The sequence below is a fragment of the Thalassophryne amazonica genome, chromosome 1 (assembly GCF_902500255.1).
Source record: "Thalassophryne amazonica chromosome 1, fThaAma1.1, whole genome shotgun sequence".
Lineage (NCBI taxonomy): Eukaryota > Metazoa > Chordata > Actinopteri > Batrachoidiformes > Batrachoididae > Thalassophryne > Thalassophryne amazonica.
Genome location: NC_047103.1, coordinates 168,284,052 through 168,309,807, shown reverse-complemented (window position 1 = coordinate 168,309,807; position 25,756 = coordinate 168,284,052). Strand labels below are relative to the sequence as shown.

The window sequence follows — 25,756 nt, the reverse complement described above, 5'->3', positions numbered from 1 at the left end:
TCTGCACCTCATCTGCTCCTCACCATCTCCTTGCCTGCACATCGCCTTCTCCTCATCTGTACCTCACCTCTGCCTCATCTGCCTTTCATCTGTGCCTCATCTGCACCTCATCTGGTACTCACCTGTGCCCCATATGCACCTCATCTGTGCCTCATCTGCCTTTCATCTGTGCCTCATCTGCACCTCATCTGGTACTCACCTGTGCCCCATCTGCACCTCATCTGCTCCTCACCATCTCCTTGCCTGCACCTCACCTTCTCCTCATCTGTACCTCACCTCTGCCTCATCTGCTCTTCATCTGCTTCTCACCTGCTCCTCACCTGCTCTTTACTTGCTCGTCACCATCTCTTCATCTGTTCCTGCTCCTTACCTGCTCCTTCCTTGCTCCTTGTCTGCTCCTCTCCTGCACCCATCTTATCTGCATGCTTACTATTCCAAACCTTGGTAACAGCTCATCTATAATGGTTTGGCTTACTGAGGTACATTCCCCAAATATCGCAGCCTCATTGTCAGATTGCATAAGACTGGTGTCATGCTCGGAGCACGAACCGCCTCAGCGTCAAACCTGGTGTTATTTACAAGCTAGCCTGGCCATGCCAATGCATATTTCTGGGGCCGCCTCACCTTAAATTTAGAGCTGTCAGCGCTGCGTCACCCTGGTCGTCCTGCAATGACGAGACGCTGTCACGTTCCACAGACTGCCACTGCACGACCTCGCTTTGGATCCAGAACCCAATTCCACAATCCGTTTGTGCTCCTCACACAGAATCCAGGAAATTCTGAGTGCAAAAACAAATACAGCACCAAACTACATAAGTTGAATTATTACTAATGGAGCACATTTTAAATCAAAGCTCAAGACATATTTATTAAAAATGGCTTTTAATACCAGTTGCTCTGTGACATTGTATATTATGTCTCTGTTTTTATGTATTTTATGCTCTTATGCCTGTTCACTTCTTTATTTTACTGTGAAGCACTTTTGTCACCTGTTGGTTGTTGTAAAGGGTTTTACAAATAAATCCTGATTGGTTGTTGGATGGTTGGTGCTTCAACTCTTCCACTAGGAGCAGCATCTCTCCCCCTGACCCAGAGGGGACAGTCCACCCTTTTCCGACAGAGGACCCTGTTGTCAGATTTGGAGGTGCTGACACGTCTCCTTCAGATCAATATATTAGTTTGTGAGAAACTGATCAGAATGTTAATGAATGCACCAGGGCACTGTGAGAAATAAAGATCAAAATGATCCAGAATCAGGATCCAGATCAACACTAAATTCACTGGGTTCTTCCTTTTGATTGGATGGATGAATCTACCAAAGTTTATTGAATTTAGGCCAAAACCTTGTAGGAAAAAAGTTCCAACTCATCATAAAAAAGAAAGATGCAAATGATCCAGAATCCACGAGTTTGTCTGAAATCTCTGAGAAACATGAGGCTTTCTGTGGATCATCTCAGACTTTGAGTCATCCTGTTAAGTAACAAGCAGCGGCGACCACAAAAGCTCCACCTCATTCGAAGCATTCACCGCGTGAGCTTCGGTTGAGTTCATACGTCGTGCATCGCCCTGACGCCGTCTGTGTGACATTCTGGTTCTTCTCTTCTTCATTCCCATAGTTACATCCCTGTTTTTCTGCACCTGCTAACCTGCAATTAGAAAACCAGCACAGCTGCAGTCTAAAGCTGGTTTATCAAACTGGTGGCTCGCGGGCCAGATCGGGCTCCAGAGACGGCAGGTTGCGACCTTTTGCATGCCTGTGCTTGAATTAAACATGACCTGCATGCTCACTGCACCTTCAAATATCAAAGCACTGCCTGCAGACGCCACGTAATCACAGCGGGGGTTTGCTGTCAAGGTACTGAATCCTTTAACTGAATCAAAAGATTTGAATGTTCTGCAAATCAAATTTGACTAAGATTAAATTTGTATGAAAGCATGTAGAAACTGTTTGTAAAGAACCAATTGTGAGCCAAAGTGCTTCATTCCTTCAACAATCCCAACGAACACACGGGATAAATAAACATGAACAGTCTAACGGATGAATCTTTGAAGTGAATGAAGCTGAACAAGGCTTGAGTTATTTCCAAACGCACGCTCTGACATTCAGCAGTATGTGACTGGAAATTACACCGTGATTTAAATGAACATGTTGCAATGAAAGAGAAAGAAAAAGCATGTGCGTGTGAGTCCACACCGGGTTTTGTAGGCAGTGTGTATTCAAAGAACCCCAACTGTTCCCTGTGCAGGGAAATGTTGACGGAATGTTGTGGGGAATCTCCAACATGAAAGCAAATATTGCTCATCTTTGTGTTGAAGTTAAGACTGAAAGCAATCCATTTAATTGGCACAAAAACTCAACGTAGCATGCTAATATCGCGGTAAAGCGTACAGGAGCTATTTTTCTTGACATTTCTCACGTTTATTTGGAGAAAATAATGGAATTCTTGCTGAAATTTTTTGATTATCCTTTCATCGGTCTTCATCCAACGTCTTTCCCCTCAGGTTTAATCACGACCAAACAGCTATTGTTATGCAAATTTTGTAGGTTCTGTGATGCATAACTGTTCAGAAAAACGTGGTTTTAGGAACAAACTTCAAATTTGTATGGAGATGTGAGGGGGGTAGTGGCCGGAAAAAAGGTTTTGAAAGCAATCATTGCTGTAGCATTCCTACTCAATAAATCCTGGAGGATTATTACTGTTAGAAATTGGAATGAGTTTTTCCCAGAGTATTCCTGTAATACCCCCATCACACATAACCAGAATGAGGCCGAATGGCGTCAGAATGACAATTCGGTGCACATCCGAAAAGTGTCCAATTGCAGTTTGAAAATGTTCTAACAGACATCTGCGAGAGTCCGCACAGTTGGTCCCAATTGGCTGGCGGCCCTGAGTGTGTTGCACATGTTCAAAACCCTCTGGGCATCATCGAGATGGGACATCTATCCGACGGCAGTGCATGTGCAAACTGAGCACCATCTGACCACAATTCTGATGGCGGAAAAACAGGATCCAAAACGATTTGAGTGTGTATGAGGGAACCTCGAGATGGATTTGGCACGGCAAAGCCTGCTGGTATGACCTGCACGTGCCACGTATAATAATGTCCACCTCCAATGCCCCCCCGGAGCGCAAAGGATCTGTTGATATGTATGTTGCACGCTTCATCATGTACAGCGGCTATCAAACCGAAAGCACCATGTGCTACTACGTGCATGCCGTCACAAATCTGAACAGGCTGTTATATCACCATTAGACCTGACAGTACAGATATTTGTCCATTTCTTCCCATGGGCGACGTAAATAATGTGAACTATTGTCTCCATCATTATACAAATAATGTTTGTAAATAATGTGAACTATTGTCTCCATCATTATACAAATAATGTTTATGAGTTCAATGGTATGAATATTTCACCGAATTAAATATCTGTTCCATTGAAAGAATGTAAAAACATTCATTATTTGTTTTATATAACAGCTAAAACAGATCCTTGTCATTTGATATTTTATTAATTTATAAACAACAGAAACAACATTTTGGTGTTCAACTGCTGCTAAAGTCCAAATTGTGACGTGTAGTCCAGTGATCCCGTGCACTGACTTCGGACTTCAATTAAAAAAAATTAAAAAAGAAGACTTTGTGTAGTTCCTCAGTCCAGCCAAAAATCACGTCAGCTTTTCATCTAAACAGCGCTTCATGCATCCAGACGGCTTACAGCGGAGTGGATTTTGTGTGTGTGTGTGTGTGTGTGTATATGTGTTACAAGAACTAGCACCGTCAGTTAGCTCAATCAAATCATCGTCTCGCTTGCGTTGTTGTTCCATGTGTGCACGTGCTCACGCAACTGGGTCGGCACTTGTGTGCGCGTGTACTACCAAAAAAAAAAAAAAAGACTGTACTTCCTTAGTGCAGCGGAAAAAAAATCAAGTCAAAAATTAGTCCAGCTTTTCATTCTAACTTCCTGCAAACAGCCTTCAGACGGCTTACTGCGCAGTGGATTTGTTTTGTGTGTGTGTGTGTGCACTTGCGCGTTTTGTGTGTGTGTGTGCGGGCGCGTGTGCACGTGTGTGTGCAGAGTGCAATGGTACCAAACGTATGGAACCAAATTTGCACTCTAAATGAAACCAAACTGCACTCTAAATGCAATTCAACACAAATGCGACAAATAATCCATGTCATGTGACATATAAAGCACCAATCAAATGACAAGGATCCACTCAGCTGTTATAAAAAAAACTGTACACAACAGCAGCTGTGCCTCTGTGTGGTGCGCAGTAATGCATCAGTGTACGCGTCAGGTTCGGAGCTGAACGGACCGCTGTAATATATGATCACCTTCTAACTCTGTAGGAGATATGACATGGAGCTGTTGTTGTTGTGGGCTGGGGTGTTTGGCTGGCTTTGTTTTTGTTTTCTGTTTCTCCCACCAGGTGGTATGCGTTCAGGACTGAGTGGCTGACGTGTGGCTGAGTATGAGGACCTCACCCTGAACACCTGAGGCTTGTTATCACATGCAGGTCATCAGGACTCACAGCTGTGGTGTATCTGTCTTGATCAGAGCTTGCTGCACTTAAACCTTGAATGCACAGTGTGTGATTGCCAGAGACTTGACCTTGTGAGCAGACGTGTGAGATCGACGTCAGGAGAACAATCTCACCATTATGGACGCAGAGACCGCTCCAGGTTTGACGCCACAGTCTGAAGGAGGATTGGGTGAGGTCTCACGCTCTTCAGCACACTTCCTGAGGTAATTTGGTTTTGGTGACTTTCATGAAGTAATGACAGTGGATTTGGTGTCCCTCACACCTTGTTATATTGAGCTGTTACGCTATGCTAATCGCCTAATCAGCTTCTGCTGCAGTGGAGATTTGAACTGAGTTGTTCCGTGCCTGCAGGGTGAGAAGCTGAGTTATATTAAAGCCAGGAAGTGTTTGCTGATTGTGTGCACCTTTGAGCTGTGTCTCTCTGTGTGGACAGTGTTGGACTCACCTCATGATTTCTTCCTTCGCAGACTCGGTTTGTCGCGGCAGACTCGGTTTGTCGCGTCCGCTTGGGGGGTGTCGGCAGGGTCCCTGGGTCCGAACTGCTGTGGCTCCGGACCGTTTGCGCTGCTGAGAGCACGCCGTGTTTCCACCTCACCAGACCGCGGACCTTTTGGGTTGTTTATCACTCCACTCACTATTATGTTTATTAAATTCTGTTACCTTTTGAAACGTGCTCTGCTTATTTTATGCTGGGTCCTGTCAAACGCTGGGTCGGTGCTCCGACATCAGGTCATTTTCCTTCAACTGTTTGATTCTTGAAGTATGTCGCTGAAAAGATAACATGTGACCACGCCCCCATTGTGTCTGTTTAATCTGACAGCATCGCCAGTTTTGTGCTTTTCGGGTGGACTCAATCTTTTTTTTTCAGCTTGTGCACGAGGATGTAATCTGTCGTGCTGAATGTTGAGAACGCCGGTTTTCGGAGGGAGCAGAATTCCTCCTTCGCGTCCAGATTCTCAGGTGTGTTTCTTCAGTCGTAAAGCAGCAGCTTCACCCTCCGTTTGGCCTTTAAAACCTGAAAACAGGAGCTGTCTGGGTCACAACAAGGACGCTGAGAGTTAGAAGACAGCGATACCTGTGTGCATGACATCAGCGCGAGGTGTCATCACTGATAAAGCGTGTGAGCGTTGCGTGTGTCAGACGACCTTCAAACCCGCCTGCAGCCTTTTGCAGCTTTTGATGCAGACGCGGTGATGAAAGTCGGTCTTTAAGTGTCTGACGAAGCCTCCTCCACTGCCGCCGGGTTCGTGTGAGGACGTGGAAGGCAGGTGGCTGCCAGATGAGAGCAGTAATTAGGCCGGTATCCACCGGGCTTTGGTTACAGGTGCAGATGCGCCTGCAGGGATGAACAGAGCTGTCGATGGAAAAGATCATTCATGCTGAAACAACAGAGAGGAGGAGGGGGGAGGGGCTGGCGGGGGAAGCTCGAGGCCGCGCGGCGTCACGACCAGAGCAGGCGCATAAATCACCAACACCTCTGAGTATCTCTGTACAGAGCCGACACCAGAACTGAACCTCCTGCTGCTGCTGGGTTTGACAGAAGACTCGCCATGCCGCCGCCGCCTTGTTAACGATGTGCACTTTACACGGTTCATTCGACTCCACGTGGCGCTGCATTTGAGACGACAACAAGCAGAAGCCGTTAATTACCTCAGCATGAGTTTGTGGTCGTTGGCAGAATCACAACCAAAACACTGAAACAGGTTTCACAAAAAGTGGCAAAAAACAAACATTCGACCGAGTGCGAAGCTTAAGATATTACAATATGAAGACAAGCTGCAACAGAGGGCGGAGCCAGAAAGCACTAATCATAAGATAAGAACAGCGAATGTGGGCGTGTCCTGTAATGGCTTGCATCAAATTTGGAAGCTGATCCAAAAATAATATTTTTGTTGTTGAAACTTCCGTGTTGAACAGCTACCATTATGTTTTAAGTTAGAACTGCGTAAAAAGGGGTGGAGACAGAATTTTATTTTATTTTTTTACCTTGTTTTCCTGTCACTTTGTGGGGGAGGGGGAATGGGACAGGGAGGGCGGAGTCAGTCAGTCAGTCAGGTGACATTTCACTTGCGAGCAAGATATGTTCAACTGCACCGGCCTAATTGTTATCATCAGACTGAGTATGTGCATTACGCATCGTGACCCCAAGAAGTCTAATGGTTTTGGGGTCAAAACGTCAAAGGTCAAGGTCAGTGAATTGTATTTTCTAAAAGCATTCTGCAGCAAAAATAAAGATATTGTTTTTGTTTTAACTGGTGTATGCATTATCCATAGTGACTCCAATACGCCTATTGATCTTGGGGTCAAAAGGTCAAAGGCAAGGTCACGTGAGCGGTCTTTGTAAAAATTTTGTGGGTGCAATAACTTCTTTCCTAATTGCCTGACTGTCACCATGCTTAGTGTGTGTGTGTGTGTGTGTGTGTGTGTGTGTGTGTGTGTGTGTGTGTGTGTGTGTGTGTGTGTATGTGTATGTGTTAGGCATGGTGACCCCAAGACACCTGTCACAATCACTGAGCTGTACTTTGTAAAAGCTGCCTGCAGAACAGCGTGACGGCTGATCAGCGTTTGCACGGGACGCCGTGGGTTCCTACAGAATATGCATCTTTAAAATTGATTTATTTATTTATTTGGTAACTGTGAAATATGACGTACTACTGTGATAATTACGGTTTTTTTTTTCCCACAAAGCTTACAGAAAATATTTGTTCTGAACTGGAAGATAATCCATAAAATTTTATTTGTGAGGTGTTTTGGACACAGTTTCAGTCAAACAAAGTGGTTAAATGAGTCGGATAGTCAGAGTTCCTGCACTTTTTGTGTTTGTGAAACAAACTCTTAAGCTCGCTGCAGCTCTGATCTTAAAGTCTGTTAATGACACAAACTCAAGCTTAAAGCAGGTGCAGGTGTCCAGCAGACATGCAGCAACTTTTCAGTAGACACCTTCATCGTGTATCTGGCTCAGGATATCGACTGTAAAATATTTTGTTTATGCAAAATATCACCAACAACAGTGATAAAGACTCAAATGTTCATTTTCACGAGAACAGGAGCTGCACACTGGGGACTAGAGGAAGCTCCCAGACACAGAACCTTGCAGCATTGGGCTGAGAACATGCCAACAGGTGCCCAAGCCCAAGAAAAGGAGCTTCAGTACCCGAAGCAAGCTATTAATGCTACACAAATGAATAAAATGGCCCCTAAAATGCAGACAACCACATACTGACGAGGTGAAAAAAAGTGATTTTATTTTCCAAAAGAGCAGAGTCAGAGTCCAAATGCTGGGGAACTCTCCCAAAAGTCCAATGTGTACCACAGGGATGGATGGAAAAGGTGGTTTTCAGATTCAGACAACTTTATTGATCCCTAAAAGGGCAATTCATTTCACACCCAATTACCTCAGACAATTAACTACATTTGATTGTTTATGTATGCTAAACTTTGAAACAGTCCATCATCCAAATTAAGGAAATGTGAGTGTGTGAGTGTGTGGGGGGGGCAGCAACATGTGGTCGTGCAGGCAGCTTGGGGGTGAACGGGGAGCTGCTGCAGCTAAAGCCGCGCTGCGTCCTGGACGTGGAAGCGGAGTGGTGTGAGCGGGGGCCGGGATGGGTGGGGATGGGGACAGGAACAAAAAGGAAGAGATGATAGGGGAGGAATGTGACCGCCCTTGCTGGAGTTCCAAGCTAAAAAGCTGGTGAGGCTGGGTTTGGCCAGCAAGGAAGGAGTGTATGAATGAGCTGGTCTTTTAAACTGCACTGGGGTAGATGATTGATTGTGAATGCAAGAGGCAAACAGGTGAGCCATGCCCAGCCTAAGACAAACAGAAAGAGGTCAAATCCTCACACTCAAAGTTTATGGATATTCTAACAGGACCTTTATGAAAACAGCTACATGAGCCAGAAGGAACTCCAACATTGTGGGCGAAGAAGACAAGAACAAAAGGAATAACAATGTAATTCCATATGTGGCTGGAATTCCTGGAAAATCAGGAGGATTTTCAACAAGTACAACACTCCTGTTTTTTCAAACTCAACAATACCATCAGACAGAAACAGGTTCAACCCAAAGACGGCACATGACACGTCCAAAAAAGCAATCTGGTGTCTGCGGTTCAGTGCAAGGAGGAGCGCAACAAGCTCTACATCACAGAAACCAAACAGCTGCTCAACAAATGAATGGCTCTCTCTCTCTCTCCATATATACATATATATATGTATATATGGAGAGAGAGAGAGAGAAAGAGATAATAAAGTGATGATAAAACATTTGTTTCTCCACCAACTCATTTGGACAAACTAAGTAAAATTGTGGGATCTAACATTATTATTGACAACAAACCTGCTGTCTCACCTGTCCAGCAGCTATCCAGCAAAATTTGTCTTGCTGTCTTTCTGTTCAAATTTAAATTTTTTTTTTTCTGGTACTTTCAGTCACAGTTGAGGGTTGACTGCATTCCTATGGCTCCATGATGCTAACACCAGCATATGTAGCACATCAGTGCCGTTTGAGGGTTGCAAAACTCCTCAAATTATCTATGATGGTGTCACAGAAAGTGTGTCGCATCCATATTCTTCCATTCCAGCTCTTCCATTCCAGCTTATTAATTAATCAAAAACCCAGACAGAGCTTTAATTCATTTGAAAGCTTGTCTCTTAGTCTTGTCCATCCAAATTGGAAGTCCCAAAAACCAGTTTTATTTGTTATTATCTATCGTCCACCTGGTCGTTACTGTGAGTTTCTCTGTGAATTTTCAGACCTTTTGTCTGACTTAGTGCTTAGCTCAGATAATTATAGTGGGCGATTTTAACATCCACACAGATGCTGAGAATGACAGCCTCAACACTGCATTTAATCTATTATTAGACTCTATCGGCTTTGCTCAAAAAGTAAATGAGTCCACCCACCACTTTAATCATATCTTAGATCTTGTTCTGACTTATGGTATGGAAATAGAAGACTTAACAGTATTCCCTGAAAACTCCCTTCTGTCTGATCATTTCTTAATAACATTTACATTTACTCTGATGGACTACCCAGCAGTGGGGAATAAGTTTCATTACACTAGAAGTCTTTCAGAAAGCGCTGTAACTAGGTTTAAGGATATGATTCCTTCTTTATGTTCTCTAATGCCATATACCAACACAGTGCAGAGTAGCTACCTAAACTCTGTAAGGGAGAGTATCTCGTCAATAGTTTTACATCCTCATTGAAGACAACTTTGGATGCTGTAGCTCCTCTGAAAAAGAGAGCTTTAAATCAGAAGTGTCTGACTCCGTGGTATAACTCACAAACTCGTAGCTTAAAGCAGATAACCCGTAAGTTGGAGAGGAAATGGCGTCTCACTAATTTAGAAGATCTTCACTTAGCCTGGAAAAAGAGTCTGTTGCTCTATAAAAAAGCCCTCCGTAAAGCTAGGACATCTTTCTACTCATCACTAATTGAAGAAAATAAGAACAACCCCAGGTTTCTTTTCAGCACTGTAGCCAGGCTGACAAAGAGTCAGAGCTCTATTGAGCTGAGTATTCCATTAACTTTAACTAGTAATGACTTCATGACTTTCTTTGCTAACAAAATTTTAACTATTAGAGAAAAAATTACTCATAACCATCCCAAAGACGTATCGTTATCTTTGGCTGCTTTCAGTGATGCCGGTATTTGGTTAGACTCTTTCTCTCCGATTGTTCTGTCTGAGTTATTTTCATTAGTTACTTCATCCAAACCATCAACATGTTTATTAGACCCCATTCCTACCAGGCTGCTCAAGGAAGCCCTACCATTATTTAATGCTTCGATCTTAAATATGATCAATCTATCTTTGTTAGTTGGCTATGTACCACAGGCTTTTAAGGTGGCAGTAATTAAACCATTACTTAAAAAGCCATCACTTGACCCAGCTATCTTAGCTAATTATAGGCCAATCTCCAACCTTCCTTTTCTCTCAAAAATTCTTGAAAGGGTAGTTGTAAAACAGCTAACTGATCATCTGCAGAGGAATGGTCTATTTGAAGAGTTTCAGTCAGGTTTTAGAATTCATCATAGTACAGAAACAGCATTAGTGAAGGTTACAAATGATCTTCTTATGGCCTCGGACAGTGGACTCATCTCTGTGCTTGTTCTGTTAGACCTCAGTGCTGCTTTTGATACTGTTGACCATAAAATTTTATTACAGAGATTAGAGCATGCCATAGGTATTAAAGGCACTGCGCTGCAGTGGTTTGAATCATATTTGTCTAATAGATTACAATTTGTTCATGTAAATGGGGAATCTTCTTCACAGACTAAAGTTAATTATGGAGTTCCACAACGTTCTGTGCTAGGACCAATTTTATTCACTTTATACATGCTTCCCTTAGGCAGTATTATTAGACGGTATTGCTTAAATTTTCATTGTTACGCAGATGATACCCAGCTTTATCTATCCATGAAGCCAGAGGACACACACCAATTAGCTAAACTGCAGGATTGTCTTACAGACATAAAGACATGGATGACCTCTAATTTCCTGCTTTTAAACTCAGATAAAACTGAAGTTATTGTACTTGGCCCCACAAATCTTAGAAACATGGTGTCTAACCAGATCCTTACTCTGGATGGCATTACCCTGACCTCTAGTAATACTGTGAGAAATCTTGGAGTCATTTTTGATCAGGATATGTCATTCAAAGCGCATATTAAACAAATATGTAGGACTGCTTTTTTGCATTTACGCAATATCTCTAAAATCAGAAAGGTCTTGTCTCAGAGTGATGCTGAAAAACTAATTCATGCATTTATTTCCTCTAGGCTGGACTATTGTAATTCATTATTATCAGGTTGTCCTAAAAGTTCCCTAAAAAGCCTTCAGTTAATTCAAAATGCTGCAGCTAGAGTACTGACAGGGACTAGAAGGAGAGAGCATATCTCACCCATATTGGCCTCTCTTCATTGGCTTCCTGTTAATTCTAGAATAGAATTTAAAATTCTTCTTCTTACTTATAAGGTTTTGAATAATCAGATCCCATCTTATCTTAGGGACCTCGTAGTACCATATCACCCCAATAGAGCGCTTCGCTCTCAGACTGCAGGCTTACTTGTAGTTCCTAGGGTTTGTAAGAGTAGAATGGGAGGCAGAGCCTTCAGCTTTCAGGCTCCTCTCCTGTGGAACCAGCTCCCAATTCAGATCAGGGAGACAGACACCCTCTCTACTTTTAAGATTAGGCTTAAAACTTTCCTTTTTGCTAAAGCTTATAGTTAGGGCTGGATCAGGTGACCCTGAACCATCCCTTAGTTATGCTGCTATAGACGTAGACTGCTGGGGGGTTCCCATGATGCACTGTTTCTTTCTCTTTTTGCTCTGTATGCACCACTCTGCATTTAATCATTAGTGATCGATCTCTGCTCCCCTCCACAGCATGTCTTTTTCCTGGTTCTCTCCCTCAGCCCCAACCAGTCCCAGCAGAAGACTGCCCCTCCCTGAGCCTGGTTCTGCTGGAGGTTTCTTCCTGTTAAAAGGGAGTTTTTCCTTCCCACTGTAGCCAAGTGCTTGCTCACAGGGGGTCGTTTTGACCGTTGGGGTTTTACATAATTATTGTATGGCCTTGCCTTGCAATATAAAGCGCCTTGGGGCAACTGTTTGTTGTGATTTGGCGCTATATAAAAAAATTGATTGAATTGAATTGAATATTTAACCCACATGGGTCAAAATTCTAAACTGTTTCCAGACGTGATGAATTTTGATCATATTGACAAGATGAGATTGTGACTCCTTTAACTGAATATTATGTATTCCAGTTACAAGTGGTGCCAAAGAAAATCTTATTTACGACTACACCTTTCATAATCAATTGTCCTAAAATAATACACCTTATAAAAAATAGACCGTTCAGCTCTGCACTTTTCAGCAGTTATTCCAGAATGAATCCTGTTACAGTTCATGACCAGGTTGTGCTTTTGCAGGCAGAAGCGACAGCAGCGTGCACGCTGAGTGGTTTTAACCTCACATGATGTACTGCCCAACCAAAGGCAACGCTAATTGCAGGCGTGCATAAATTTCTAATGACTTTTTCCCACAAAGTGGACAGCTCACCTTTTGAAAATGACCCGCTCTCAGCTGCTACAGGAGCATAAGTCCTGGCAACTAAAGCCCAATTTGAAGTTTGAAACTCCATCCGTCCATTCATCATTCATGTTGCATCATGGCGTGCACGCTGCACCGCCACACGTGCAAACACATATGTGCATTTGGGTGCGTTTGTTCAGATGTATTTACATTCTTTGTTGCTTTGCGCTGCTCTTTGCAAGCAACCTGCTTTTTGTTAAAAGCACTTTGTCGATAAATTTGACTTCCCTCGACACTCAATACTGAGTCCATTAAGCCGCAGAGCCATGGGGCTACTCTGTGCGCAAAGGACCGCTGGTTCCAGTAAGGTATATGTGCTGAGCGCTCATTAGCAAGCATCATCATACTTAATTCTGGCACATGTAATGCCATTAGAGGGGATTTGGCATCTGATAGTTGAGTAATGGGATTAGCTGGGCCTTAAATCTTCAGGACCAGAAGTATGTGTAGGTGTTCTGCACGCACTCGCCAACACAACTGGGCTTTTCCGCATGCAAGTCATACTAAGACTCTCCGTAGTCATGTCTCATGTGGTGTCCGCTTTGCGGCATGAATATTGCTGCAGTTGCAAGCTAACAAGGGGCCCTTAGCATCTCCGTTCTGGTGGTTACGCACAGTAATTTGAGTCAAAGGTTAACAGTCACATCGTGAGTCCCTCGGGAGGACTCGATGGTCTGAGAGCATGCGCTGGTGCCACGTGTCGCCACGTCCACTACACTACAGAACTCCCCTGGATCTTAGCTGGCAACAACCCAGGTAGGCAGTCAGTCCCCCCGTCCCCACTCCTGAAAGCAGCCAGGTGACACGTGGGTGTGCTGTTGACCTTTTCCAGTTGATGTAGTCCTGAACAATGAGGCACCAACACACTGGATCAAGCACAGAGAAACTCACCACATGGCCATGGGGTCATAGATGATGCTCCCTTGTGATGCAAGTAACAAACCTCAATGGACTCTTCACTGGCCAGTCATCCTTCCAACAGTACCCAAGGATCCTCTGAAGAGACCTAGTTTCAGGTCCAGATCTCACCACTATACAGTGAGACAGAAAGCACCAGGATCCAAAAGAAATGGATTTTTGTTCTCCTGCAAAGATATTAACATTGACAAACACCTTTATCTGGTTAGCTTGTGATTAGGTGTCCCGCTAAGTCCGAGGACCCAGAGAAGGTGACTGCAGACGAAAATGAATCTTTCAGCTATTTTGACACTTTCACCACAAACAGCGGTGATCTCTGGATGTTAGGACTGCATGGTTCTGTGTAGGAGCAGATCGAGCTTCAGGTGATAGCGGGATCATGACTTGGGTCCAGGAGCAATAGAACATTTTTATTTTAAACACTGGGAATCTTCTCAGGAAGGTGACTTCAAACACATGAGTCTGAGTCTGAGCAGAGCGCTGGACAATCCAGATGCAGTTTATCACACCTTTGATCGGGGGCGGGTTCCAACCCTTCCCCCGATCCACCACTGCTTTGCACCCCACGGCTTGGATGCATTGAGGACTATCCAGTCTTACTGTCCACACTGTGACACCTCGGCTTGAGCCTATCATGTCCACCAAAGATAATTTTAGCATGCGTCCATGGAGAAGCAGATAACACGTTCCATTTTGGTCCTGGTTCTATCTCTGCGTGACCCTGAGTGCCTCTGCTTTTACTATTTCTAACATCTTATGAACCAAAGACTAATTTGCAGAGAAGGACTTTGTTGCAGTCTGCCTGTGAATAATAGAAGCGTGGCGTGTTGGCGGTTGGAGCTCCAATGAGTGCTGAGCTGGCGGAGTAAAGGTTCTGCTGATATTTGTTAGATTTTGCATTAATAAATCATGTGCAGGACCAGGTGACTCAGCTTCCAGCCTGAAATCCCCCGAGACCTTTGACCTCCAAATCGTTTATGGTTGGAGATCTAATTCGGGCTATTACAGAGATTAGTGTCACGCAGATTTGGGAAGGGGCCAAACCTATATTGGTCCCTCACGGTATTCCCAGCATTTATTACCCCGGCCGAAACCTGAGAGTCACCATATAGAACAGGGGTAGGCAACCTGTTCCAGAAAGAAACCTGCACCCTCATGGCTCTTTCTGGCTCTTTCTGGAACAAGTTGCCTACCCCTGATATAGAAGAAGTCCATGAGGCGGCGAGCAGGGCGCCTCCATCCCGTCACACACTCAGCATTTTACGGTTTAAATCTGAGCAAACCTCACCATCATTAGTCAAGGAAGGCATTCACGAAAGACCCTGAAAGAGTTTTTCTTGGGAGAGCAGAACATGGTCGAGATGTTTTTTCAGTTACTTGTGATTTTTGACGCAAGCCGCCCCTCTTATCGTCAAGTGGCAAACGCTGAGGAACAAAACGAGCAGCCATCCCGAACACAACAGCTCCAACACAGCCAGGCACGCTCGACAAGTTACACACAGTCAGCCAAAGTGTTTCCGGAAACTGTCTTCGCCATAAGAGCCCCTAACGCTGCGACTTCTAGTACTGCCACTGCAGTTACACATTTTAAACAAAGAAATCATAGTTTTAAAAGAATAAAGCGCTCATATCACAGTGACGAGCAGAAAAATAAGATGCGAAAGATGAATGTTTTAAAAGAAAAAAATAATGACAACAAAGTCAAACGTTTATATGAAAAATTCAAAATATGATAAGCAGATAAGACACGACAAAATATGGCAATAACAACAACAACAATAATAATAATAATAAATCTTTATTTGTGTATCACAAAATCAAGACCTTTCAAAGTGCTTTACAGCATTAAAAGACGTGAAATTAAATAACAATGTGCACACAGATAAAAGAAATGAAACAAACAGAAGGAGAAATTAATAGTATAAAACTGTATATTCATAAATATAATATATGCAGCAGTAAATACGTTTATTTTCTGAGGTAAGATATAAAAGATTCAATAGAATTTGTCTTTTTAAAATGAGTCTGCATATTATTCCACAAATTAGAAGGACAATAAGCAAGAAAAAACTCAGTGCCCTGTTGACTTTTAAATATTAACCTCAGATACTCCTGCAAGATCAATTGTAAACATATAATTAATATCATTTTAGTACTGTTCTTAAATTATGTGATGATAAAAATACAGTTGTAATTTTTGCAAAAATGTACTAATTTTATTTGAATAAATGTGAAATGTCGTGGGAATGAAGTAGCATGACAATTTCTTAAAACAAAAATAAAGATGCAATTTGCAAGAAAAGCTTGAGAAAATGAATTCTGTGCAAATTAAGTAAAACATTATGAGAAAACATAATATAGCAAATTAAAACAATGATGTGTGACAATCACATTTTAAATTGCTGTTGTACTTTCCGTGAAACAAATACATAATAGCAATAAAGTTACAATATATGACAATAAATGTGATGAAAATAACTCAAATTAGAAGATGAAAAAGCAGTAACTTTACTATTTTAGGGGGATGTTCAGTGAAAAAAGGTAACATTTGATTGAAAAACACACTTTATGAAAATACATTGTAATGATATAAGAAATTTGTAAATTTTTGAGGACATTTTTATTGCAATACAATCTTAATTTTATGAGAATAAAGACGTACAGATTAATATAACAAAAATGCAGTTGATAATTTAGACGTTTTTGGCACTTGTAGTGTTATACAGAGCAAAATATTAAAAACAGCTATATATGATTTAATTACAACCCCTGGCAATAATTATGGAATCACCGGCCTCGGAGGATGTTCATTCAGTTGTTTAATTTTGTAGAAAAAAAGAAGATCACAGACATGACACAAAACTAAAGTCATTTCAAATGGCAACTTTCTGGCTTTAAGAAACACTATAAGAAATCTGGAAAAATAATTGTGGCAGTCAGTAATGGTTACTTTTTAGACCAAGCAGAGGGAAAAAATATGGAATCACTCAATTCTGAGGAATAAATTATGGAATCACCCTGTAAATTTTCATCCCCTAAACTAACACCTGCATCCAATCAGATCTGCTCGTTAGTCTGCATCTAAAAAGGAGTGATCACACTTTGGAGAGCTGTTGCACCAAGTGGACTGACATGAATCATGGCTCCAACACGAGAGATGTCAATTGAAACAAAGGAGAGGATTATCAAACTCTTAAAAGAGAGTAAATCATCACACAATGTTGCAAAAGATGTTGGTTGTTCACAGTCAGCTGTGTCTAAACTCTGGACTAAATACAAACAACATGGGAAGGTTGTTAAAGGCAAACATACTGGTAGACCAAGGAAGACATCAAAGCATCAAGACAGAAAACTTAAAGCAATATGTCTCAAAAATCGAAAATGCACAACAAAAGAAATGAGGAACGAATGGGAGGAAACTGGAGTCAACGTCTGTGACTGAACTGTAAGAAACCGCCTAAAGGAAATGGGATTTACATACAGAAAAGCTAAACAAAAGCCATCATTAACACCTAAACAGAAAAAAACAAGGTTACAATGGGTTAAGGAAAAGCATTTGTGGACTGTGGATGACTGGATGAAAGTCATATTCAGTGATGAATCTCGAATCTGCATTGGGCAAGGTGATGATGCTGGAACTTTTGTTTGGTGCCGTTCCAATGAGATTTATAAAGATGACTGCCTGAAGAGAACATGTAAATTTCCACAGTCATTGATGATATGGGGCTGCATGTCAGGTAAAGGCACTGGGGAGATGGCTGTCATTACATCATCAATAAATGCACAAGTTTACGTTGATATTTTGGACACTTTTCTTATCCCATCAATTGAAAGGATGTTTGGGGATGATGAAATGGTGACCCTGAACCATCCCTTAGTTATGCTGCTATAGACTTAGAATGCTGGGGGGTTCCCATGATGCACTGAGTGTTTCTTTCTCTTTTTGCTCTGTATGCACCACTCTGCATTTAATCATTAGTGATTGATCTCTGCTCCCCTCCACAGCATGTCTTTTTCCTGATTCTCTCCCTCAGCCCCAACCAGTCCCAGCAGAAGACTGCCCCTCCCTGAGCCTGGTTCTGCTGGAGGTTTCTTCCTGTTAAAAGGGAGTTTTTCCTTCCCACTGTCGCCAAGTGCTTGCTCACAGGGGGTCGTTTTGACCGTTGGGGTTTTTCGTAATTATTGTACGGCCTTGCCTTACAATATAAAGCGCCTTGGGGCAGCTGTTTGTTGTGATTTGGTGCTATATAAATAACATTGATTTGATTTGAAATCATTTCTCAAGATGATAATGCATCTTGCCATAGAGCAAAAACTGTGAAAACATTCCTTGCAAAAAGACACATAGGGTCAATGTCATGGCCTGCAAATAGTCCGGATCTTAATCCAATTGAAAATCTTTGGTGGAAGTTGAAGAAAATGGTCCATGACAAGGCTCCAACCTGCAAAGCTGATCTGGCAACAGCAATCAGAGAAAGTTGGAGCCAGATTGATGAAGAGTACTGTTTGTCACTTATTAAGTCCATGCCTCAGAGACTGCAAGCTGTTATAAAAGCCAGAGGTGGTGCAACAAAATACTAGTGATGTGTTGGAGCGTTCTTTTGTTTTTCATGATTCCATAATTTTTTCCTCAGAATTGAGTGATTCCATATTTTTTCCCTCTGCTTGGTCTAAAAAAGTAACCGTTGCTGACTGCCACAATTTTTTTTCCTGATTTCTTATAGTGTTTCTTAAAGCCAGAAAGTTGCCATTTGAGATGACTTTAGTTTTGTGTCATGTCTGTGATCTGCTTTTTTTCTACAAAATTAAACAACTGAATGAACATCCTCCGAGGCCGGTGATTGCATAATTTTTGCCAGGGGTTGTACATATGATTAAATTAAAAATGTTTCAAGTTGAGCCCCGCTGCTGAGTGTGGATTTTATTTTGAAGGGCTCCGTCGCGCGCTGCTCCGGGTCGTTGTCGCTCGCTTGTTGCGGTACAGTGACGCCATCTTGAAATTGTCCCGAGCGGAGCTGCAGAAGAGCAGCTCGTACTGAACGACGCGGATTAACGGTACTGTCAGCCCCCGTCGTCTGCGCCTCTTACCGTTCGGACGTCGTCGTTAAAGTGCTTACGCCGCCGGTGAGCTGCGTTGTGGAGGAGAGAGAAAAAGTGGGGGGACCTCCCGTTACCGGAGCGGACGGACCGGAGCCAGCCAGGCTTCCACTCGGAATATAACGGCACGAAAAGCCGCCGTTTTCACGGAGGGGGGCAGCGGCGGAATGCATATCTAAGCGTGTTATTTTTTTTACGGCATGTTGTTTTGTGGCCGCCGGGAGAAGTTGACTGGGGGAGCGGAGTGCGCTTGATTTGCAGTCCGATGGATGTTCGCCCCCGCCGGCTGTGGCTCCGCTGCTCCGAAGACACTCACAGCGGTGCTGCACACCGAGCAGGTCCACCACAAACCGAGCTTTAAAGCAGACATGCCCCCTGCTCTGTGATCCTGGGAATACTCATCTGTTTGGGACTCGTTGTGGCTCGCACCAGCCGGGATCTTTTGGCTCCTGAAAATGCCCTTTTTGCAGACACGGTGCTCCGTGGAGCGGCCACGCGTTTAACTCTTCATCTGTTTGGTCTCACTTTTTCCCACAGGGTTTTATTTTATTATTTTTTTTTAATTCCTATTCAGTGGAGCGGACTCGGATGGAAAATGGGAGACGCCACCAAACTGGCCTTCGCCGTTTTCCTCATCTCCTGCTCTTCAGGTGGGTGTGGAATCCGTGGATGGATGCACGCGTTTGCAGAATGCAACAGATGTTTGTGCCTGTGGAAAAATGCAGTACAACCTTGTGGGAATTGCGGGTGGGATCCCATTATGTCGTTGCACCTCATTTGCACTGTCTGTGTGGATGGATGGGTGACTTTGAATTGCAGTGGACCCTGGATGGGTCCTTGTGGGACTCCAAAGCAGGATTTACATGCAAAAAAACAGATATAATTTGACTGCACATTGTTTGCATGTTTAATGACTGTGTTTCCTTACAGATTAGTAGTTTAGTCTGAAAATCAGATGTTTTTCCGCCGAAAACAAATTCCAAAGTTATGGAATTCATGTGTCTGGATTCTGATGGTTCCTGTCTGGCTATATGACCTTACAAGTTCTGGTTTATGTGCTCATTTATGCAGGTACCTGTCCACCTGTGTGCCCAATTGAAGATTAGGATAAGGCCGTGGCTACGGATCCGTATCTTGAGAGACCGTTCTAAAGATACGGAGGGTGTCTTACCGACCAATCAGAATGTGCAAATATGTCCGTACCTGTACCATATGCGGCTAAAGGTCTGGCAAGGCTTCAAAACCCATCGATACATTGTCCGTATCATCAGTGAACCTCGGTCCATATCTTTAGCAGTCCTGCAGAAGATACAGATGTACATACCTGTAGGCACTTCGTTAGGATAAAGCCTCATTTTCACATTCAGATGTGTGAGCCAGATGTTCACTGATTGAAGCCATGGCTATACCTTGGAAAACCGGCTTAGTGTGTCTGAGAATGAACTGGGATATTCTTTTGTTGTGCTGTGCCCTTGTTTTAACCATAGTGGAATTTTCAACATGTAAGAAAATTACTTTTATCCATCGCCATTCATCATCGTATCGTCGTCGAAGCCAATATCAATCGTATCCACTGTGACATCAGTGGGAGGTTTTCTGGTTGTGCTAAAGTTGTACTATGGTTTTTTTCCCATCGCATGGTTTTAGTGTGGTTTGTACTATATCACACTTGTGGGAACCTGATCGTCATTAGCCTATTTGTCAATTTACAACCCATGACCTTCCGTGATCCATACCTGGGAAAGTAAGAACAGGTCTTCAGAGGCGGTCTGACTGTATTAGTAGCCCATATCAGCTCACTGGCAGCTGTCATTACCTCTGCCAATAAAGTTGTTTGTTTGTGAACAGCCTGGAGCCCACAATTTTTAATATATTGTTATGAAGTTATTACAGAGGATTCATATCATGATAGGTAAGAACTGATTCAATTTTCAAGGTCTAAGTCAAGAAAAATCATGGAAAATTGGAAAAATCCCATCCTTTAACGTTGAATGAATTTTCAAAAATTCATAACTCTGTCAACAAAGATCACTTTTCTTTCATAATTGAGAGCGTTATATAGGATGGTATCCTTTATCAGCTGACAAAGTTTGATCTGGTGTAACATTATATCTCCCCCTACCCCTAACCTTGATCCCGACCCTAACCCTGGAAGGTCAGATGGGAACAGACTTTTCATCAAATGGCCTACAGTCCGTCCAGGGCAAGACCACATCATTGAGACATAGAATATCAATGTTGTTTTCCACTCTGTCAGCCATATATAAATCTGGGTGGGATGAAAAGAGTGGTAATACTGCAGTAGACATGCTTTGCAGTAGGTTGGAAGAAAGATGGGTGTGTGTGTGTGTGTGGGGGGGGGGGGGGGGTATCCAGGGCAGAAGATCATCTGGGACACCACATCTGATCCAGATTACAGATTTTGTGGCCATTTAAAATTAACATTGAAATCCCCATTTAATGTATATTTTACGTTATATCTTAAACAAACATACCCCAGTCACTCTCATATTTGAAAGTGAGGCTCAGACTGGCACTCACTATCGACTGACAACGTTTGATCTGAATCTGATCCGGATTGTGGATTTTGTGGACATTTTAACTTAACATTGAAAAGCCCTTTTGATCTATATTTTGTGTTCTGTTTTAGCTTATGAAATGCCAATTGTAACAGGAGTTTGACTTTGAAAGTTTTTTCCAAGGTATAAATTTGTGGAATTGGAAACTAGCGTTGGCTGAGGTTTGCGCTGTACGAGCGCTGTGCTCTAGTTCAGTGGTGGAATACCAGTTTTGCATTGTATGAGATGTTTCAGATGGTAACTGTTTGCCATAGAGGTCTAGCAAGTGTTGGTTGGTTGCAGTCTGAGTATGCAAACTGACGTGCCCAAAGAATAGCCAGGATGATTGCCCGGGGTCCAGAGCTCTGGCAGCACCCTGATTCATTTGTGTCTAACAAATATTCCAAACCTGTTCCTCAAACTTAAAGCGTTTTTGTTGGTTTTGTAGGTTTGCACATTTTCTGTTTCAGTTACTTTAATTGATGCTGAAAGCGGAATTAGTCTGTGAGTAGGGATGGGTATTGATAAGATTGTATCGATCCAGTTCCTTATCGATTCCCTCATCAATACCTCTTGTGAATTTTCTGTGTACTAAAAGTATGGTTTTACAGGTTTTTCATGTCAACATTTTATTGATTGTTAAAGTAAATAATTAAGAAATTGGTCACTGGATCCTTGATCTCTAAATTAAAAATAAACAAAATCTGTAGTTTCTGTCAAAAGCATGGATCCTTTCAGACATTTTGGCATGAATGTCTCTCCATACCTCTGAGCTGAGCTCAGCCTGCTGCTATACGTCAGTGCAGAAGTCTCATTTTGGGAGGAAAAAATGTCTTGATTGAATGCAGTTTGTTTGCATTCCAACATTTGGAAAGAGGTGTCAATTGATTTAAACTGTGTTTTGCTTTGAAGTTATTAATTCTGACTGGACTCTATCATTGTAACTTGACTCGGCAGCGAGCCGCGCAGCGTTTGGAGCTGTGTAAACAGAACGGAGGACGAGTCTTGTTTCTTTCTCGCAACAAGACAGGAGTCCCAGTTACTGACTTTAATCCACACAAAAGTGACTCACGATTGACATATTCAGGGATGAAAGTGGTGGAAAACAAAAAAGCTGTAACCTAAAATTACCTCCCAACACCACCCGCATAAAAATGTTTGAATTCTAGAAGCTCTGAAATACAATCTGGGACTGTTCCAGACATTAAACTGCAGTGAGTGCAGCATCCATTTAGGTGAGAAAAAAAAAAAAATCCAACTTTCCTTATTCAAATTCATTCCAGTAGTATTCTGCTCTTACTAGGATGCAGCAGTTTTTCTGGAGGAAATCACTGAAGAAATGAACTGAAATCACTGAGTAAAAGTCTCAGTCTTGTAGGTGTGAGAATTTCACGAGGATCGGTGGGTATTGGAGTTTGCACGGTGGCACAAGTAGTTGCATCCAAACGTCCAGGGTTCTAGCTAGCGCAAACTTGCGTTACAGCCTGTTACGCTATAATTTTGGACCGTTATGCTTATTTTCAGTACAGTATCTGTAATCAACCGTTTCTGCAGCGCGACTCCAATCGAAGCAGTGCTTCGATTCAATAGCTTGTGGCTCTTTGATTCGCTGCTCTTCAGAAACGGTAAGTCCGCTTCTTAACCCTCTGAAAGCCATTAAAATATCATGAGTCACTTTTGTGTGGATTAAAGTCACTAACTGGGACTCATGTCTTATTGCAGTCGAGAAACGAGAATCGTCCTCCGTTCCGTTGTCACAGCTTCAAATGCTACGTGGCTCTCTGAGACAGAGTCCGCTTGGAATTAATAACTTCAAAACGAATTGCCGCTTTAAATAAAATGACACCTCTTACCAACGTTGCAATACAGACAAGAAACTACAATCGACTAAAACGTTTTATCCTCCTAAAATGAGACGTCCTGCATTCTTTATAAAACTGACCTGCACAGCTGCAAGAGCTCAGCTCATAGGTGTGGAAATACATCCATGCTAATAATAATGTCTGAAAGTTTTTGTCAAAAGCATTTCCTAACAGATTTTATTTCTGTTTATGTCCAGAGATCAAGGATCCACCATGTAGAGTTTATTATGTCCAGAGTTTAAGGATCCAGTGACCAATTTCATATTTATTTACTTTAAGACTCAGTAAAATGTTCAATTTCAATTTAACCCCTTCTAAGCCTGTATATCCTCTGGATGGGAAATTTCAGTTTTTTGGTGAGATACTGACAAGCCAAAATGAGGCGGGTGGTAGGGGGTAAATCAGCTTATAAAGCACCAAATTACAATAAAAGCCGTCTCAAGGTGCCTGACACAGAACAGTTCAACATAAAAAATTAAAATAAATAAATAAAAATAAAAAAATAAAATACCTAATTAAAAACAGAAGTAAAAGAATAAATCATAACAAAAATAAAAACTACTCATAAGAAAGAGAATAAAAATAGGTTTTAAGTCTTGACTTAAAAATGTCCATGGACTCCGACTGCCTCACTGAGGGCCATGTACTAAACCCAGAATGAGATTGCCCAATCAACAAACTTCCCCAGCCTTCTGCACATGATGAAGGGACTTGGCATGTCATACCTGGCTTTTCCCTTTGGGTACCCCTAGAATGGCCAATTTTTAGCTTGAATTTTCAAAATCTTCCCCCCCTTCCGCAACCCACCCACCCTCGGTCGCATTGCTCCCTCAACATTACCACTACGCTAAAATTTTATCCTAGCTAGAACCCTGACGTCTGTTCTGAGGTTCAGTCACGTGCCCTATTATCCTTGTACATGGACATTCAGTGTAAATATACATCTGTATTGGATCGGTTGACCCCTGACCAAAAACGCGAGAAGCCATAAGGAGCATTTATTTATAAACGCAAACTGGTGAGGCAACATGGTGGCGCAGTTCCTTGTATACTTATGTTATAGTTGCCTAATTTGAATCAAATGCCTGATGCTGGTTACAGCCCCAGCTCTAACACAGCGTAGACTGAAATAAATCAAGATTTATTTTGGGTAAAATTTACAACCTGTAAAAAATAAAATAACATCTGCTTAAATGTGACATACCTTTTGAACTGTTGGTTAAAATAAGTAATTCGATGATGATTATGTGATGCCCATTTTTGTTTTAAAAAATTACTTTTCTGGACAAATGATTACTAAATAATTGACAGTAATGAATGTAATCCTTAGTGGCAGCAATATTGTTTTTCTGTTCAAATTCTGGAATTTTGTAAACGACTTCCAGTAAGAGATGGTGCAATCACTTGAATGTTTATACTTATCCTTATCAGTAGGGGGCACTGTTGCACCGACACCAGTTTGAGAGAGTGCGGTGGAGCTGTGGTTAACACTTCACTACCGTGTGCCCGTGATTGGAGCTTTTAACCCCACCCAGCCAGCTGGGACGTGCTGGGGATCTAAAATGCCTTTAAAACGAATCTCTAAAGAGAAAATTCAAACAGAACATGGATTCAATAAAATACTGTGGGCTATCATTTGGCTGAAGAATTGGCAAAAGTGGATCGTAAACGTCTGCATCCGTGAATTGTTGCTCTGCCCTCTCGTTTGATAAAGTGCCGCTGTTTCACACAGACATTGATCCTCGTGCACACCGGTGTAAGGTTACATCAGTATGCTGGTGACGGTGCAGCTCTGCTTTTGTCAAACCCTCAGAACTGGCACATTTGAGATGATTCAGTTTCAGCTCTGCTGCACATCAGACTAAATACAAAATACATTTTAACTCATGATCTGTCCTGTTAATTGGATGAAAAATAACACCGTGGAGTTAAATCTGGGCTACACTGCCACCAGAGGGGGTTGGGTTTAAATCTAGTAGTCAACAAATGTTCCGCACAGCTGAAGTGTTTGCGAACAAAATGCTACACACCGCAGATATGGTGGGTTTTAATTGGCTCTGAGTGCAGCTGATGAGAGCACAGAGGTTGGACTGTGAAAATCAAAAAAAAAAACAACAAAAAAAACAAAAAGCCTTAATTTTTTGTGACATTTTAGGAAATACTGAGTCCTATGTTGCATTATGATATGTCAGAAAAGGGAATCTGTCTGTCTGTCGTAATTGTGGTATGTTGGTTTTTGAGGTAACTTGTACAACCCCTGGCAAAAATTATGGAATCACCGGCCTCGGAGGATGTTCATTCAGTTGTTTAATTTTGTAGAAAAAAAGCAGATCACAGACATGACACAAAACTAAAGTAATTTCAAATGGGAACTTTCTGGCTTTAAGAAACGCTATAAGAAATCAGGAAAAAAAATTGTGGCAGTCAGTAACAGTTACTTTTTTAGATCAAGCAGAGGGGAAAAAAATATGGAATTACTCAATTCTGAGGAAAAAATTATGGAATCATGAAAAGCAAAAGAACGTCTCAACACATCACTAGTATTTTGTTGCACCACCTCTGGCTTTTATAACAGCTTGCAGTCTCTGAGGCATGGACTTAATGAGTGACAAACAGTACTCTTCATCAATCTGGCTCCAACTTTCTCTGATTGCTGTTGCCAGATCAGCTTTGCAG

At 42.2% G+C, this 25,756-nt stretch overlaps 1 protein-coding gene across 4 annotated transcripts in view; it reads left to right on the top strand.

The window, feature by feature from the left end:
- Positions 1-18,471: 18,471 nt before the first annotated feature.
- The window catches only part of acvr2ab (activin A receptor type 2Ab), a 92,622-nt gene continuing 85,337 nt past the window's right edge, over positions 18,472-25,756 (top strand). Inside the window, exon 1 of one of the 4 annotated variants that reach the window (XM_034179017.1) lies at positions 18,472-19,310. In XM_034179017.1, coding sequence (XP_034034908.1) covers positions 19,256-19,310 — 55 coding nt within the window. In that variant the 5' untranslated portion in view covers positions 18,472-19,255. The remainder of the gene's footprint in view (positions 19,311-25,756) is intronic. The other 3 variants (XM_034179024.1, XM_034179027.1, XM_034179033.1) reach the window with 3 other exon arrangements.